The sequence below is a fragment of the Nothobranchius furzeri genome, chromosome 14, assembly GCF_043380555.1.
Source record: "Nothobranchius furzeri strain GRZ-AD chromosome 14, NfurGRZ-RIMD1, whole genome shotgun sequence".
Lineage (NCBI taxonomy): Eukaryota > Metazoa > Chordata > Actinopteri > Cyprinodontiformes > Nothobranchiidae > Nothobranchius > Nothobranchius furzeri.
Window position 1 is genome coordinate 50,011,107 of NC_091754.1, and position 18,451 is coordinate 50,029,557.

At 41.9% G+C, this 18,451-nt stretch overlaps 1 protein-coding gene across 2 annotated transcripts in view; it reads right to left on the minus strand.

The window, feature by feature from the left end:
* appa (amyloid beta (A4) precursor protein a) overlaps positions 1-18,040 on the minus strand; it is a 39,450-nt gene extending 21,410 nt beyond the window's left edge. For both annotated transcript variants that reach the window (XM_015952596.3, XM_015952595.3), the window contains exon 1: positions 17,842-18,040. In XM_015952596.3, coding sequence (XP_015808082.1) covers positions 17,842-17,901 — 60 coding nt within the window. In that variant the 5' untranslated portion in view covers positions 17,902-18,040. The remainder of the gene's footprint in view (positions 1-17,841) is intronic.
* Positions 18,041-18,451: the final 411 nt, after the last annotated feature.

Sequence of the window (18,451 nt, forward strand, 5' to 3'; positions counted from 1 at the left end):
GATGTAGCGTTGGATGCATGCAGTAGAGCCCCATGCCGCCCCCTGCAGTCAGAGAGTATTGGCTCACAGCGGAGACGAGCCGCAGAAGGTAGGAAGGAACCATTAACGCTGCAAGGTCCGACGCACGTTCCACCCGCCCGTCTCATTTCCGAACGGAATGTAAATGCGTCAAGCATAAACCAAGCTTTACTGCACACTTCCACCAAGTGCACTTTGCAGAGGACTGTGGGGTGCAGTGAGAGTATTGGGACTGGGCCAGAGAAAAAATACAGGTGGCGTTAGGAGGAACGATGTTTCTTTGAAATGGCTTTGGCATCCACTTTGGATAACTGAGACTCTGGCTTTTCTTTGAGACATGAGCAGATAGAGGTGCTCAGGTCCTTTATTTAGAAAAACAATGCATTTGCTTATTCTACAGAGTATGGCCGACTGCCTTGTTGTGATGAATATGTCACATTGCTAGCGCTGTCCAATTGCGTGCAGAGGTTTAAAAGACAACCGTAGAGTCCGCCCCACAACTAACTGAGCTCTGTCTATGGGTCGTGGCCAGACCATATATTTACATATATAGGATGTCTTGCCAGGCTAATATATTATAGGAATCAGGAAGATATCTTTTCTTTTGCAATAATGTTGGACCGGATTTCCACGAAGCTCAAATAAATACTCCATAAAACACAAAATGTGTCAGGAATGTGTGAACTGTGGTAAATTAATTTTGCAAAAGGATCATGCTGGAAAAATAATGAAGAACAAAAGCATGGATGTCAAAAAAAAATCAATATCTTTACAGGAACAGATTAGCACAGAGAAACGGGCCTGGAGCGAACAAGCCACCCCATCATACATTTATCGTGTTCAGACACGCTGCATGTGGACGCACTCGCTCGCCCCCTCAGACCTTTGTGTCCCTTTACTACGACGGTATGGAGCTTATATAACCTGTTCTCTCTCTGCAAGTCCAGCACACACCGACAACAGGAGTGTGTGTGTGAGTGAGAGAGAGAGAGAGACAGAAAGTCCATTTTCAGCATGAACGTAGGAACTTTTCCATTCATTTCCACCCTCCTGCGTGATGATTTGTCTACATGAGACGGTTCGGTGTTGAGGTCCACCTCCAGAGAGGAGGTGCTGCTGAATGTCTGCATTGTTCCGCCAAATGAGCCGGAACGAACCGGGAGGGAAAATGGAGGAAAAATAAAACACGTAAGAGAAAGAGACCGAGAGGAGGAGATGGAGGGACTGCTGCCATTGTGCGCTCCCTAATCTTGTTAAGGGTTTAAAGGCTCTGGCAGGCAGAAATGCTCACAAACAGAAATAAATATCAAGTTGAGATAAATTTTGTCCAATAAGGCTTCATACAGATTAGAATGTCACTAAATGAAGAAAATTACATTTTTATGTTTGAAAATCTCCTTAAATAATCATAATAGATATAATGTTAAGATTAATATGAAATAGGTGCCTAATAGAATAAAAAAATCAATTTAATTTAAAAAAATAGAAAAAAGTTAGGATAGGGAAGAGAAGGCTATGTCACAATTAAATATATGCATTTATTGTGAATCATTGCAAATAATTCAAATATAAAAGTAACATTAATTTACAGTCTCACACCTATTAGTTTATTATTATTATTTCTTCCAAAACCCTGGTATTTATCATAAATAGTTATGATAAAAATGTGAGTAAATGCAGTTGAAATCAGCTCCTCCATTTACACACACACACACACACACATACACACACACACACACACACACACACACACACACACACACACACACCCTGCTGACCACAGCCTCCTCCACACACACACACACGACTGATGACACCAGCGGCCATTACTCCTGACACGGAGCCATCTGCACCGCCACACGGATTATTTACTGGCTCTATTCTCACACCACCATCTGTGAGTTGTAGCTCACACTCGTTCTCATTGATAGAAACAATCTGGTCAAATTTAGAACGCTCTAATAAAACCACTATTGTCCATGTGTACGCTGACCCCCCATTGACCTTAGATCAAACTACTTCCTCGTTGCTCTGAAGCGTTTGTAGGCAAATCGGTGCGAGACAACCGTGGCTGACATTCAAATTCTTTCGAATCATCTCCACCCATCTCATTCTCTCCTTTCTTCCTGCCAGCTCTCAGCTGCTCAGTCAGCTGTTACAGAAGGTGGAGGAGGAAATGGACCCAGCCCCCGCTCCACCATCACAAGTCACACGGTGACGAGAGTAAAACAACAGAAACCAGGCGAGGCAGCCCTGTAGAACTAGACCCAGAGAACACAATGGAACGGTGAGCCACACCAGCAGCAGAGCTAGGATTGCCTCTGCATCTCCTCTCAGCCCCCAGCAGTAATCTGGGCAGTGATTAGGACACAAGCCCGGTCAGGTCTCAATCTGCTATCACAGTCGTGTTCAAACACGGCCAAGGATGGCTAAAGTCATCTATACTTCTAAGCCTGCAACAAAAAATGGTTTTATTTATTTCTCCTATAACTAAACTCAAAAACATTCACACAAGCTAAAGCACGCTAGCTAAACAGCGAGATAAAACCAAGCACAATAGATCGGGAACACCCAAAAAGGCCTTCAACGTCAGCGTAGTAATTACAAAATGTGTTCTACCCGATGGTTCTGCCCCAAAGAGACGAACAGAAAAGAACGGACACACTCCAACAGAGAGATGATACAAGACCAACGTAGTAAAGTGATTAACGTGAGATTATCTGCTGCTGCAATTTGTTGGAGTGGTTCAGTTCCCTACAAAGGTTCATAATGAGCACGAAAGAGTCAGTGCTGCGATTCAACCGTGTGTGTGCGTGTATGCGTGTGTGTGTGTGTGTGTGTGTGTGTGTGTGTGTGTGTGTGTGTGTGTGTGTGTGTGTAAAAGAGAGAGAGCAATTTCATTACAAAAAGAGACTTTTACCATCATGACCTAAATCCTGCTGGAGCAAATCTTACAAACACGCAGCGTGGTGTTCATCAGACATCCTTTAGAGATTATCGTTTAGGACTGACTCAATATTAGGTGTGAGCTAATGTCGAGCGACTAGACAAATTCATCGATCGGCGAAAGCCCGTCACCCCTCCTCGTTTTTTTAAGAGCTTTTTGGAATTAGTCTCGTAGAAGGGACATTACACACTTCCAGGTCAAACCGGCACCGTCTACGTACGCATACACACCATACCTCATTAGAAAGCTAGGACTCATGGGATACAACCATAACTGTTGACACATTCGTCAAACCACTCAGAAATTCTATTTCACGTCCAACCTCGCCTCACTGACAGAAAACCATCGCTGACAAAAATGGTCTTTTTATTTCCACAAGAGTCCCTCCAGTAAAACAAGTCCATCACCCACAACGCATCACAACACACCACTAAATACGTATGCTGGTAGAGAAGCCGGGTATTCAGAGAAGTTTCTGCAGATGTGTTTTTCTCCCTGTAGTCGTTTAGCATCCTCGCGTTAACTTCAAATTTTGATCGACATCTTACCTGATCCAACAGGTGAGGGGCTACCCCCCCCCCAGGTCCCCCCCCCTTGCACGTGACGTCACGCCACTCATGGGACCGCCCCGTTCGCCATGATGGACGGCAAAAAGACCGTTTACACAAGTTGAAACTTTAGTGAAGCTAGTCAAAACAAGCCCGTTTGTAGCCTTTTATCACTTTTATTTAGTTGGATTCACAGTAAAATGGTAACAACTTGCTATGTGGCTGGCTGCACTGACAAGGATGTAAAGTCAACTAGTTTTTTTTCTCTTTTCAAATAACGTTGATCGAGACTGAGGACGGAGATGAACTGCAGCGATCAATCAAACGAACTAGCAGCCCTAAGGTTTACAGCGAATGTGTTTTTACCGGGTAAGATTAACGTTTACTTCATGACGAAGACAGGGACAGGGACAAATGTGATGCGTTCTTCTGATGGATGGATGGATATTTCACCATGGAGGACGCGCGGTACCGTCCACTGTAGTGAAATGCGAGATCTTTACAACATTGCTCCAATGTATGATTACGCGTGTTAAAATTATGTTATTTAGTGCGAGCGTCGCCGTTAAGAGAGATCTTGTCTCATCCCGGTGTGAGAGCAGCAGCCGAACCCGGAGACACCACCAGCAACAGAAACTGGTAGGGATCCGGACATTTTTTAAATCAGCTTTGGTGTAAAGTGAAACGCTGATTATAACATAATGTTATAAATCCAGTCGTGTGAATTTAGGCAAAGTAGGCAGCTTGTTTACATCAGTGAACAGCTGCAGAGAGAACTTAAGCTAGTAAGCTAGTTAATAACAGTTAACTTTTGTAAGTACAGCTCTTTATGAGCCCCATCTAGGTGCGCTACTTCTGATAACTGAACATTGGCTTTAACTAATAGAGGGAATGCTAAATATCGCAAAAACAATTTCAGGCTCTACTTTTCCCTTTGTTTAGTACTCATGTCACTCACTGTTTACATGCTTTTGCCGTCCAGTACGGCAGACCCACGTGATTACGTAGGTGCAAAGGGTCAATATATTCAAATCTAATAGGTAAAAAATGGTTCCCAGTGAGCCTGCGCTTTACATTTTGAATTTTTTCTCTCTGTACTTGAACTTTTCCTCGCTCAACTGAACTTTTCCATCCCTCCATAATAACATTTTCTTCCATATTTTAACTACTTTCCTTTATCAGTATGGATCTCTCAAATATTTGACATTTTTCTTCTGCTTTTTCCCCCCAAAGCTCAACCGAGACCCTTGATTTTTATCTAAAATTTTAGTCACAATTTTAACATAGAAGTTCAACGTCTTCTTGTCCCTGTACTTGCACTTCCTGTGATAAATCCAACTGCTGCGACCTCACACTTGGATATTGAAAGGCAAAAATCCTCCTCTGGTTCATGCAAAGCGTCTAAACCCCCCCTCCCCATCGGAGATCAGGACTAAAATGACTTCCATAAAACACACTGGCAGCAACAAGTGGACCCATTTACCCCAGCTGTATTCACGGTGGTGATCAGGAGCCATTAAATGTAAATGGAAGCCGTCAGAATAAAGACATATTACATCAAGGCTTACTACAGGCAAATAAATCTATTCATACACATCCCACACACCCAAAAAGACTGGGAAATTTGCTGAATGTATTCTAGTGTGCCCAATGTGCGCTCACACACACACACACACACACACACACACACACACACACACACACACACACACACACTTTGAAGTGCCCCTGTGGGCGCTGGCCCTGCAGTGCTAATAATTGCTCAGTCTTATCGGAGTGGTCCAGCACCGCCATTGGGAGCTGGGAGAAGGTGGTGGTGGTTGGGAGGGATAATCAGAGTGAAGGGGGGTGTCCGAGATCAGCTCTAGGTCCAGGGGGACACTCCCCGGAGAGCAAAAACCCAACACACACTCTTTTCTGACGCTCATCTTCACACAACGTGTTATTTAGATCGGCCGTGTAAACGTGACCGCTGAAGAAGACGGGAGCTGCAGTCGGCAGCTTGATAAAATGCAAACCAGGACTTTATTACTTTACCGTTCACAGATATTTTTGGCATTTATGGGGAGAAATACGTTGGACAATAAAATAAAACTAAACTGCGTCGCCTCAAGTAAAAATCAGTTATGGCAGCAAAGAGAAAGTCCCTGTCACCTGACGGCTGTTGATAAGTCTTGACATGTATTTAATTTGACTACACGCTGGTGTGTGTGTGTGTGTGTGTGTGTGTGTGTGTGTGTGTGTGTGTGTGTGTGTGTCGAGCGTTTTCCTGATTACAGCCTTCCTCACTTCCCCTCACACTCCTTGTCAGCCACGAGTTTAATTACTGACTAGATGTAAAGATTTAAAGGGCAAAAACAGGAGAGGGAGCCGTCCTAAAAGGACGACTGAAAGAATAAAAACTGGGCTACTGGACTTATCCTCTTATCGGTGAAAAGTTGATGTGGAGGTCATTATAGTTTAATGAAAGAGAAGCACCTCAGAGATGCAGCCTGCATCATGGCGGCCCTTCAACTGACATTTCTAGAGACAAACTGGGAGATGTATTGATCTCCTCGCTTATTTAGGCTTAAACAGGTCAGGCTGCCATGATGAAACGTTTTCTCAAACCAACACTGGAGGCTTTTAAGCACGCACGTCTTTGTTGGGTGTTTTATTTTTTTTTATTAATTCCCTCATCCCTCACATCTCAGATCAACCATCTGGCGCTCCTGATTTATTCTCTTCATGTTCAGGCCATGTCTCTCCTCATGCGGGGCCCAGCCCATGGTCTTCTAAGGTTTCCAATTTAGGTTTGTTTAAAGAATTATCTTCGTTCACATGCAGCGTGATTACGCGTCGTCTCGAGGGCTTCCACTGGAATTAGCATCGCAGACAAATCTGATTAGAAGCGTGTAAGAAAAAAAAATGTAGTGACTTCTGGCCACTTAATATGTCTAGACTGGAAGGAGGGCCCATTGGTTTCCTTGGTTATGATCACCATGGTTACACAGACTCCTCAGTCCCCCAGAGGACATCCTATTCTAACCATCTACTGGCAAAGCTGTAGCAACCTGAGGCAACAGCGCTATCATCCAACTCACCTGGGAGTGTCATCATCTGGGTAGTGGGTGTGTGATGCATCGCTGCCTCCACTTAGGAGGAGTTGTTGGCCGTTTTAAAGGTGTTAGTTTAAAAGCTCCAAATAACAACCATCATTTCAATTGTGAGTGTGTTTCTGAGCCGGTAAACCAGCTGATCAGCCAATCAAAAGGCAGCTAGACTAGAATATTCCACAACCTTCATTTTTACAGGGATTTTTACCCACAATCACTAAAACAGTTAAAGTGACAATGTGTAGTTTTTTACCATTAATCTCTGGAAATATCCACTGAAATGTTGTAAATGAATTAAGATATCCAGTTGTTGAAAAAAATTGGTGGTTTCATAACATAACAATAAATATCAGCTCTAAAACACACGGGAGCAGGTCTAAGTCTCTGGGCGACGTCATATTGGATGCCATGTTTCCTTCTACGGAAGCCCGTGAGGACAGACTGCATTTACTGATTTGTAACAAATGGTTACTGGGCTGTGCAGAGCCGCAGCAGTTAGAGCTGTTGCCTTGCAGCAAGAAGGTCCTGGGTTTGCTTCCCAGCCTGGGATCTTTCTGCATGGAGTTTGCATGTTCTCCCTGTGCATGCGTGGGTTCTCTCCGGGTACTCCGGCTTCCTCCTACAGTCCAGAAACATGACTGTTGATTGGTCTGTCTAAATTGTCCTTAGGTGTGAGTGTGTGTGTGCCTGATTGTTTGTCTTGTGTGTCTCTGTTGCCCTGTGATGGACTGGCTCTCTGTCCAGGGTGTACCCCACCTGATTGCCCATTGACCGCTGGAGATAGGCTGAGGTCCAATGTGGTCCTAGCATTTATATTAGCTCAGGGATGTCGTCTTTTCTCATGTGTGTGTGGTCTAGTTCCAGAGAGGAAGTAGAACAGGACAGAAGTAAATCATTGATGGGGAGTCTCTGATGTCATTTATTTATAGCAGTCTGATCAAAGCTGGGATAATAGTAGTTCAGCATTACAACAACTGAAGGTAATTCATACCAGATAATAAATATGACTGAATCGTTCCGATTTCAGCTTCAGTTTCAGAACAAAAGACAGAAAACCAAACCCATTACTTTGAAAAAGGTGTGAAAATTCATCTCAAACAGACACAATTCTTTGTCTCTGGCCTTTCAAGCAACAGGGACTTTCCACATAAATGCCCATCAGACTCATTTTGTTTCACTTCTGTTCGCAGCACAAACGCCGGACGTCCATCTTTATCAGGACAAAACAGGAAGCAGATTTAAAAATAGCAGGATGCAGTCCAGAATCTTATTTAAAATAAAAACCTCTGCTGTATTTGTTTGCATCTCAACCTTGGTGCCTGAAATAAGCGCTCAGACTCCAAAAGCACTCGTCATTTATAACTGACGAAGCTCTGCTGGTTAGGTGGAGCAGCTTTTATTTGTTTCTCAGATCTGAGAAGCCTGCAGCGCGTTAGTAACACAGATTTTCACAGCAAAGGCAAAAGGAAACACTTCTGAGGAGGAGGAGATGGAGGAAATGGTGAGAGATGCAAAAGGAAACAACACGGAGTGGCCTAATTATAGTCCGGGTACCAGGCACCTGTGGGGAGGGGGGGGCTCAAGAGCTATGGCAACCCTGAACACTCGGGAGGGTTAGGGAAGTGAGGATGACATCATTCCAGTTTAAAGAATATGACTTGAACCAATCCTCATGGGGTTTTTAGACGAGTTGACAGATTGAGGCAAATAAAATATCGTTAATTTGCCAATTTTATGCAAGAAGCTTAAGAAAAAAGTTTTCTCTACATTTTAAGGACTGAAAGAAAAGCTCATTTGTTTTATAATTAATGTGTCACATTAAACAGCTGGGGTGGAAGAGAGCAGGTGATGAAAACAGAATAAAACAGAAAAATGGAGCCTTTTCTTGCTATAGCTTGTATTTCTAGATGGTTTTATTTTGCGTATTTTGGGAATTTTATGACCTTTTATGGTTTGGAACATCCCAGAAATCTCAAAGACGTCTCACATTGGCAGCATAGAAAAAAAATAAAAAAAAATACTTCTGACCAATTTCCTGCCAACCCTACCTTTAGAAAGATTAGGGAGGTAGTTTAAATTTTATACTGTATGAATGTGGAGCTTTTTGGGTTACGAGGAGTGTAGAGACTGGAGAAATTGACAAGTCAGTGGGTGGTAGACAAGTCAGTCAGGGCAGTTTGGTTGGAGTCTTGAAGACATATTTTAATGGGGACATGTTACACAAAACTCCTTTTGCACTGTTTTTGTGCCTCCCCGTGGTCCTCTACCGCCTCTAGAAGCCTTAAAATGTGAATTTAAAAAAACAACCGGTTGTCTGTCTGCGTCTGGTTTCAGAAGTTACAACTCTAAAACAAGCAATTTCAAAAGTCCCTTATTGTGACATCACAATAGGGAGAATTAGCAAGTTAGCAGGTTTTTAGAGCAGAGGTTTCATATGTCTGGTGCCAAAGAATAGTGAATTTTTATTGTTTAGAATACCGAACCATTATAACCATTTTATATAGTTGATAAGTTGTCTTTTAACTGTTAACCTTATAGTGAATTTTTCGTTTTGCATTATTTTAATAATGCTCACCATCTGTTTGCTCTTGTTTTTAGAACCTTTTATCACAATTAAAACCCATTTTAAACGCCACTGTCGTATTTCTTATGTTACCCCCTCCTTCACATTTTAACATCTCATGTCCGACTTTTATCTACTCTCCATCGAAAAGCAGCCCTTATAATAAAACCCTGCATCCAACTATTAGAACAATCATGAAAAGGTTCCTGTGGGCTTTTAATTTGGTGACCCTGTCTAGTACACTTTAGGGGTATTTCATCTGAGTTTTGGAGAGGCCAATATGCAGAAATGAAGTCAAGCAAACCTAGATAGCTGAATTAGCTCTTTAATATTCCAGTCGGATCTGAGTAGAGTTATGAGATAAAGAACACATTTCTATGATAAAATGCTCTGAGCTGCCGTCGGTACACATTAGTGCCATTAGCATGAAACCACCCTCCATTGCTAATGGCTTACAATCAGTTCCCCGTTTGACACGATTTCATTGGTTTTGCTTAAACGGTTTCCTCTGAATCCCAGAATATGAACCATCATCCACCGCAACACGACACTTGTGATGGAGCTACGACGACACGGACGCTGTAGATTTGACCTTCTTTTGAGCCGTAGAATATAACGTGTTTTTCACGTGTTAGTGGAAGCAGGGTAACTCATTTCTCCATTTCTTATTCTGATTCTGTACCAACAGCTGCTAACTCAGCCGAGGTGAAATGAAGCTTCTTCATGCTACACGTCTAATATTTGCGGATATAAACAACGGCTTATTAATAGCTCTGTCTTGAGGGTATTCACTCCAATATGAAAGTAGGGAGAACGATCCTTCAAAAACCACTAAGCAACAAAGTTCAGGTTTGACTATCATAGTAAATACTTATTCGAGAGCTGCCCTGAAAGGACAGGCTGCAAGACAACATCAGTGAGAAGTCATGTTTTTAAGTGAATTCTGAAAATCGGTGGCAAAAATCTGATCATGAACCAACAAAGCTGTTCAAGATCTTGTTTTATTTAATCACAGTGAACTGAATTATCCTTTTTATCAATTAAACCAACAATACTTCAGCTTCTGAAATGAGGGAAACAACGGTTTTACAATGGTAAAATGCACTAATGTTAGTAATACTCTTACCAATAAGACCCGCTGTGTTGCATAGTCATGTTCTGATCCCAGGCAAGCTTGTACCTCTCTCTGATAGAGCGTCCCAGTTCAGACTAAATGGAAGTGTTTGTACGTGTACTAGCAAACTCTGACTCATAATAAAATCCTCTTTCACCATCCGAGGAGACGAGACGTTCCTGCTGAAGGGACTTCTCAGAAACACGATTAGCTCAACAACTTTCTGTATATTAAACTATAAAAACAACAAGCTGCATCTTCCCACTTCACTAACTGCCTCGGTTACATCAAAGTCATTCAGGACTTGTCCAACAGAAACAGGGCAAGGCAGGATTAAATGTAACTTACAGCATAAATAATGAATATATTGAGTAATCAGAAATAGTAATACTGCCATAATTTTCTTCACAATAGTCGTGATACCTACACTTATCATTTGGTCCCCATTGTTGTTCTGATACCTGATAAAACCCTTTGATGTCGGTCCGAAGAACCAGATTCAAAGGCCAGGTCGTAGAAGACAAAGCGGGTCTTTCTGTTGCCTCCGCCCAATGAAATCAGCACCACTGGATTCCTAACATGCTTCAAAAGAGCCCAACATACCACTCAAACCTATGAGGAGGTAAAATCCAGAGCAAGCTTGTGATCGGCTCGTTTGACTCACTTGAGGGAGAATTGATGGGATGGAGCCCTAAAAGACAGCATGCTCACCAGTGGCTCCCAGGTTACCATGACAACAGAACCAACAGATGCAAAAGGGTCAGGAATTCCTCTTTCCAGGACAGGGAAGGAGAGGAGGCGGCGGGAGCATTAGGGGGGAGGAAGTGCAGCACAGTCGTCGACAACCAAGGAGGACAATGAGCATTTGTAACAATTCGTTTTCACCGTCAACTTTAAGCAGCACCGCGTAAACGTCGGCAATTAGGAGGAAAAAACAGTTTGTCAGTTTGTTTTCATGAAATTCTTTTACACTTGGATTAATTTGCCACCATGTTACCAGTCATAACGAAACACTGCAGGTTTCCGATCAGCTGTTTCTAATCTAAATTCACTTATTAGACAAAGAGCACAGAATGAACCAAGTTTGGACATGTCAGGTCTGGTCTGTCCATGCTAAAACAACCACACTGGATCAATATCTATTGGGTTGTAGTTTAAAATAAGCAAATTAGGACACTCTGTGCTGGACACAATCTCATTTACCATCACGTTATGAAGCGGAGATACAGTCCTGTTCTCTGCTAATCAAATTTTTATTGACAACACACAGATGAGCTTTCCAGTAATAACAGCAGCTTTGAACTAATAGTTTTTTATTTTATGTCTAAAAACATGATCATTCAGACCCAACTTTAGAGAAAATAAAGCAACATTTGGTATTGGTTAAATTAGATTAGCAAATCAACAAACTAAGAATTTAGTTATATTTTAAATGAAAGAAAAGTGGCAGATTGGTGCTGTATCTGCAGTGATGCGGGCGTTGCACCGGTCTGTCGTGGTGAAGATAGAGCTGAGTCAGAAGGCGAAGCCCTCAATTTACCGGTCGATCTACGTTCCTACCCTCACGTAAGGTCATGAGCTTTGGGTAGTGACCGAAAGAACGAGATCACGGACACAAGTGGCCAAAATGAGTTTTCTCTGCAGAGTGGCTGGGCTCTCCCTTACAGATAGGGTGAGAAGCTTGGTCAACCGGGAGGGGCTCGGAGTGGTTTCGCTGCTCCTCCACATCGAGAGGAGCCAGTTGAGGTGGCTCGGGCATCTGGTCAGAATGCCTCCTAGACACCTCCCTGGTGAGGTTTTTCAGGCACGTCCAACCGGGAGGAGGCCTAAAGAGAGACCCAGGACATGTTGGAGGGACTATGTCTCTCACCTGGCCAGGGAACGCCTTGGGATTTCCCTGGAAGAGCCGGCCCAAGTGGGTGGATGGATGAATGGATGGATGGGATGGAAGAAATGTACAATTTGTGGTTCATAAACGTCTGAGTTTGTTGTTCTTTTACTTTCAATACTACATGGCTATCCCATGATTGGCATCGAGTTTGGTGAAAGAGGTATTTAAATGTCAGAAATGGTGACTGAAGACCTTGAAAATGATGATTTAACTACATCTGAGAAACTGGATGTTTGCAAATTTAAAAAGATCAAAAAATGCTTAACAGCTTTGAGCAGAGATGGAAATGAGCAGCCTAATGAGTTTGGACATTTCATTCATTCTGTGGCCAAAATACAGTAAAAAAAATTAAAACCCCAGATTCACGCATCAAAGTTGTAAAAACTGCAGCTTACTTCTTCTAAGTAAACGCAGGTTGGGTGATAAGTAAACCGTTAGCTACAGATGGTCGTCAGTCCAACCGAAGATCGGCGATATGATCACCCAGGCAACCTTTAGACGTTTTGTGGGTCCGACACGCAGAAATCCACCAATCATGATTATTCTTCACCATGTCAAGGATTGTCATTTTCCTAATTTAATTGGATATTCCATGCATCAATCATATAACTTGGTGCCATTAGTTCAATTTGCACATGAGAGATTTGAGGACGGCACTTTGGACTCATCAGCCAATAGTTGAAGGCTTTGCCACAGTAGAGGGAGTAACCTTTTACCTGCTGGATCAGGCAAGATTCCAATGGATAGTTTTAAGCTAATATGAGGATGCTAACGGGAGTTATGGTGAAAAAGACATCTGAAAGGAATTATGGGCTTTCTGTGGTATTTTCTGTTGATTGTGGATGTAAGACTTGCTGAGACAAATTATTTTGTTGGGGGTACATGTATTGGCCCTTTGTTGATGTAAAATCGTTGCTTTTTCAGAGAATGCCCTGTTCTGTTAATGACAAGGCTTTGAAGGAAAAGTTGGACATTATTTGGAATTTCCAAATGGTTGGACAACGCCTTTACTGATTCTACAGATATGGTTATATCCTTGATTGGCATATATCATTGAGATCAAGAATCTAATGATGAATAATAGATACATGTACAAACCGTTTTACAAAAAAAGAAGCTGATTTGCCCTGGAAGTGTGCAATATCTCATTCACTCGGCTAAAACAGGCATAATAATAAGCCTTGCTCTCATCGCAGATGGTTGATTCATTCGTCAAACGGTCCAACCTTAGTTGAAACTGCCTGACGCCAAAAGTTCGAACTTTACCAAAAGGAGACCAAAGTCCATTTTGACTCATAAAATGTAAAGATCCTTCAGAATGAAGGTAAAATAGCATGGAGCTGGAGGAGACGTGTTGATGTCAAGTGGCTTCCTCCTTCCAAGGCCTGAAACTACAGCGTGAGCAGCAGGAAAGGTGCCAGAGAGAGAAGCATTGGCAGCGCCAGCAGGCATAATGGCATTAAGGCTCTCTAATAGGAGAAGAGGGCTGGTTCACCCCAGGCTGAAAGACTGCAGTATGCACACAAACAGGCTTGTCTGCAGCCATCCAAGACCCATTTTCCCCAACGCTTACAAGCGCACAAAGGCTGGCATCCTGCTCTCACGCTCCACATCACGACCTGCCTGTACAGGGCGGGCTTGTCACGAAAAAAGCAGCTTCCTTGGGCTGTGTTTAGAAGTGTGTGTGTGTGTGTGTTTTGTGCTCAGTCATGAAGGCAATATTCAAGCACCAACAAGATCAAAAACTTGCTACATCTCCTTTTCAAGTTCGATTAAATCTGGCCAATATTTTTCCAAGTATTTAAGCACGCTAAATCACATCTGATTACTTCTGCCTTTGATGTTGAAACGAACATACTGGATCCAGAGAGAGCAGAAGTGACCTCAGCAGTGGATTAAGAACAAAGCCTTAAAGCATTCATCCTCTGTTTATAGAGCAGGAAACAATGAAGATCTGCTGCTGCTCTTCTCAAGTCAACGGGATGGCTGGCTGGAAAACGGTCAAAATGGCAAAAACAAACACACCATAACCACAGGTGGGCATTAATTAACAGTGGTATATTAACATGACAACCAGATATAACACAAACTGCTCTTCAAACAAAATTATACCTTTAAAGGAGAGACTTCTGGAGGTTACAGGAATGTGTAGTCCCCTACGGAGGTCACATGGGAAATAAAATCCACCCGAAATCAGAAGTTTCATCGTTTCACTTGTATTTATTGGTCCAACAATACCATTTGTCCTTTAGGGGATTTCTTCATGCAGGTTCCTCATCACTGATTATTATAGCAGCCTGTCTAAGCAGAGGAACTAAAGCATCTGAATCAACCGATTAAACTTCTGAATGAACCCAGATCAGTTAAAAAAAAGCTGAAATAGTCCTACAGCTTTCCATAAAAGCAACACAAATGTTGAAAACTGCAAATAAATGAAAACCAGCATCTTTTAATGAAATGTGATTATCTGGTTGTATGCTATTGCAAGAGATGGTCACCAACCACGCAATGGAGTTATTTTCCTCGTTGAAGACATAAAAAAACTTCCTAAATGAAAAAACTGGTCTGTGGTAGCAGTGGATATGGCCCTGTGTCTGTGTGGTAACGGGTTACAGAGAGCTGGGGAGAAGAGGTACGCTGCAAGTAAAACACACATTTAGCCCTAAACACCGAGTTTACAGAATAAAGCCAGTAAATCGGCTGAACGTCTTTTGAGCATGTTTATGACAGAAACCACAATTATGTGACGAGTCAAAACAAACAGTAAGTCTCAGTGGAACAAGAGGAAGTGAGCTAGTGTTAGCCTCACCTTCTGGTAACTCGAACAGAGAGAGAAACTGGTTTATTTTGGACCTTGTTGCAGAATTAGACATCCTACTAAAAATAAAATAATGCCACGAAAATCAAAACCTGCCAACTACATACTGGAGAACATGGAAGTAAAATTCATAAAAATCAACAAGCGAGAATATTGTCATCATTGATACAAAAATCATGATACAAGCTATGGCTTTGTTGAAATTCATATGAAACTGTGCTTTTAATTTGGCTTCATGGCTTTTATTGTTTGAAGATGTTTGTTTGTGTTTTAGCATGTCTTTTCATTGACCAGAACTTTATCCTGTTTGTGTTGAGACGGGACAACCCCTCCCCCGCATAGTCAGGAAACTCCTACGGAGTGCAGCAAGGCCAAAAAGGCCATTCAATTCAAAAATACTTTATTAATCCCAGAGGGAAATTGATTAAATTAACCCGAGCAGATCCTGTACATATACCGCTTCGCTGCCATTCCTTTACGCTGATGCTTGCAGTGTGAAACCGGTGTCGGTACAGGATCGGCTCGGGGTCCTTCGACTGCCGATGACGTCAAAGTAGTTGATTGGCTGAACATGAACCTTACGGAAGTTACGTAATCACGTTACGTTGGTCCAGGCAAATTTTTCTGTTGGAAAGATGGACAACTTTTACAAAGAAATCCATCATTACCTCTTTGAAAATACACTTTTAGCATAGAGCTGCATGTATATTAGGGCTGAACGATTAACAGCATTTGCAATTAAATTGCAATGTGACAAAAGGAGATTTTCTAATCGCAAAGGCTGCAATTTGGCAGCGAGGGGTTAGCGCAATACTAATATACGTGGAAAAACCCATAGGAATGCTAATGCTAATATCACCGATTACATTCTGACAAATTATGAATTAGAAACGAGCCAAATGATGACATTTGGAGTCTTATAGAAAGTAAAACTACCATCAATCAAATAAGTACAGACAGGTATTTTAGTAAAGCCAGAACACTTTTAACTCCAGAGTTTTGGCTAGCAGCTATGAGCGTAACTGAACTACGCATGGACAAGACGTCAAAAACTCTAAACACAAAATACTTCAATAAACGGGACACACTTCTTTCCTGCAAATACAATTTCACAGGTGTTGCTAATACCTATGATTCTTCAAGGGATGTGCTCAAAGAGGAGTTCAACATTATGAATACAATATAGTGTTTTATTTTACAAATACCATTATAAACACAAACTTACGTCGTAAGAAACATTATTTTAATATAGGAACTGCTAAATTCTTTCCAGCAGTATAGATGTGTAGTGTATTTTGTCTGAGTGGGTTTGCCGTACTTTGACGTCATCGGCAGTCGAATGACCCCGAGCTGATTTTGCACCCTAGCAGATCTTGCACCGACACCGGGTTAGGCTCCTACAGGTCATAAATCACTCCCAGGCGGACATGCCTGATTTAAATTAAGTGCTGAATGTTCCAACATGAAACAATTTGTTTTAAAATAATCCAATATTAATTACCCTTTTTTTTTTGCCTTTTAAGTTAATTGCTTTTTTTTATTAATCCAAAATGTATTTATGTGGGGACAATGTTTAAAATGAGGCACAACAAAACATATTTCACAGTTAACTAGCTACAATAGGTGACGTGGTGGAAATAGACATTTCTTACAGTGTAGATCCACAAAGCGACGTTCCATAAACACACGAGCCGTGATTTCTGGGCAGTTATTTATTATTTTCTGTAAAGTCATAAGGCATAGCACAAAGGTAGGGTGTGTGTTAAACCCTGTGACTGAAGGCTGATAAGTAGGTTGAAGTTTAAACCTCCTGTTGGCTTCCCGACCCTCAATGCTGCAGTGCACCGCCGCCATCTTACCTCCCTATTCTCTAACCGTGGAACTGAAATACGAGGGCGTCAGAAATGTTTGTTCCCTAAATTAACATCCCATTTCTGATCGCCATTTGCACTTCTCATCAGAACCTACACAGAATAAGAAACGTTTTCATTCAACACGATTAAATAAACAAACGCGATTCTGTTAACCAAACACGCCCACACCAAAATATTAGACCTGTGGTTATGGAAAATGAGACAATAAATGGTAACCTATCTTTATTCGCTGCTGTTATTTTTCCACTGATATTAGTATATATAACGAACAGTAATTATACGAGTATTGTCAACAAACTTGGATTAAACAACTTGTCTCCACAATAAAAATTCACAGAGACGTGCTGTCGCTTTGATCAAGCCGCAAACTTAACGCAAGGTAATGTGGTCGCACCTTTAAAACAAACGTGGCGGATATTACTTGCATTGTAATTGTCTAACTGAATAAAATAAATTACAGATTTATTCACAGGCTTGTTAGAAGAGGAGCGGCGCAGATGTTTATTTAGTGAGTTATTGTAAAATAGCTGCCGCTTCTAGGTGCATGGGTTATGGGAAAAGGATAACAAAAAAAATACTGAACATGTTTCATAAGCCTAAAAAAACACCTGACCTCAAGGTACAAATTCCAAAGAATTCCTGTAGTGTCAAAATATGAAGCTTTAAATGAAACATCCGGTTTGAACTTTTCAAATATAAATGAATGAACGCGCTGGTTGAGAACTTGCGTGCCTATATTAACATGTGTTTTAATATCTTCTTAAACAAACATTAATTAAATTGGTTGTAAGTGTAGTTCAGTGGCATATTTGTGTTTTCTTTCACTTACATAATGAAGAGATTTAACTTTGAAGGTACAACACATCAGCTTCCGGTTAAGCTTTAGCTAATGCTAACTCGCTTCACTAAGCTAACAGCAACAATACGATCGAAAATTTTAAATGTACGCCATAGAAAGCCATGTTTTTCTTACCTCCAGTGCCAGAGCCGACGCCGCTACAACCAGCAGCAGTAAAGCCACTTGCTCCCCCATGACGTTTCGCTGAAAAAACGCTCCTAAAGGCGACGTTTTCTCCAAAAAGAATGCGGTTAGGAAAAAAAGCCGTGTACTCGCCGCCGGTGACTCCCGTTGTCTGACGGTGAGCGGTACTGAAACAGCACAGCTGCTCCGAGTCGGATCACCTGACCGCAGCCGAGTGGGATTAGAACGCACGCGCAGCCTCCATCACGCACGTGTCTTCTTCCTCACGAGTCATTTATTGTCAAATTTCTGACATTCAAAAACACCAAGAAACTGTAACCAGTGTTTATTTAAAAAATCATCTTTGATTCACAACAGTCATAAACAAGTAAAAAAAACATTCACAGTTAAATCATTTCAGATTATGTGTGACTGCACAGCACACATCCAGGCCTTGCACATCAAGTTTCTCATTTAAAAACCACTCCAGTCGTTTAAACGTCACGTTTAAAATCAGCATGTGAAACAGAAAAGTCTGTCATCTGCTCAGAGTGACTCCAGTGGTGGTGACAGGCTCCCCTTCCTTGGTGGTGTGGTCTTCACCTTCATCAAAGCCAGGCAC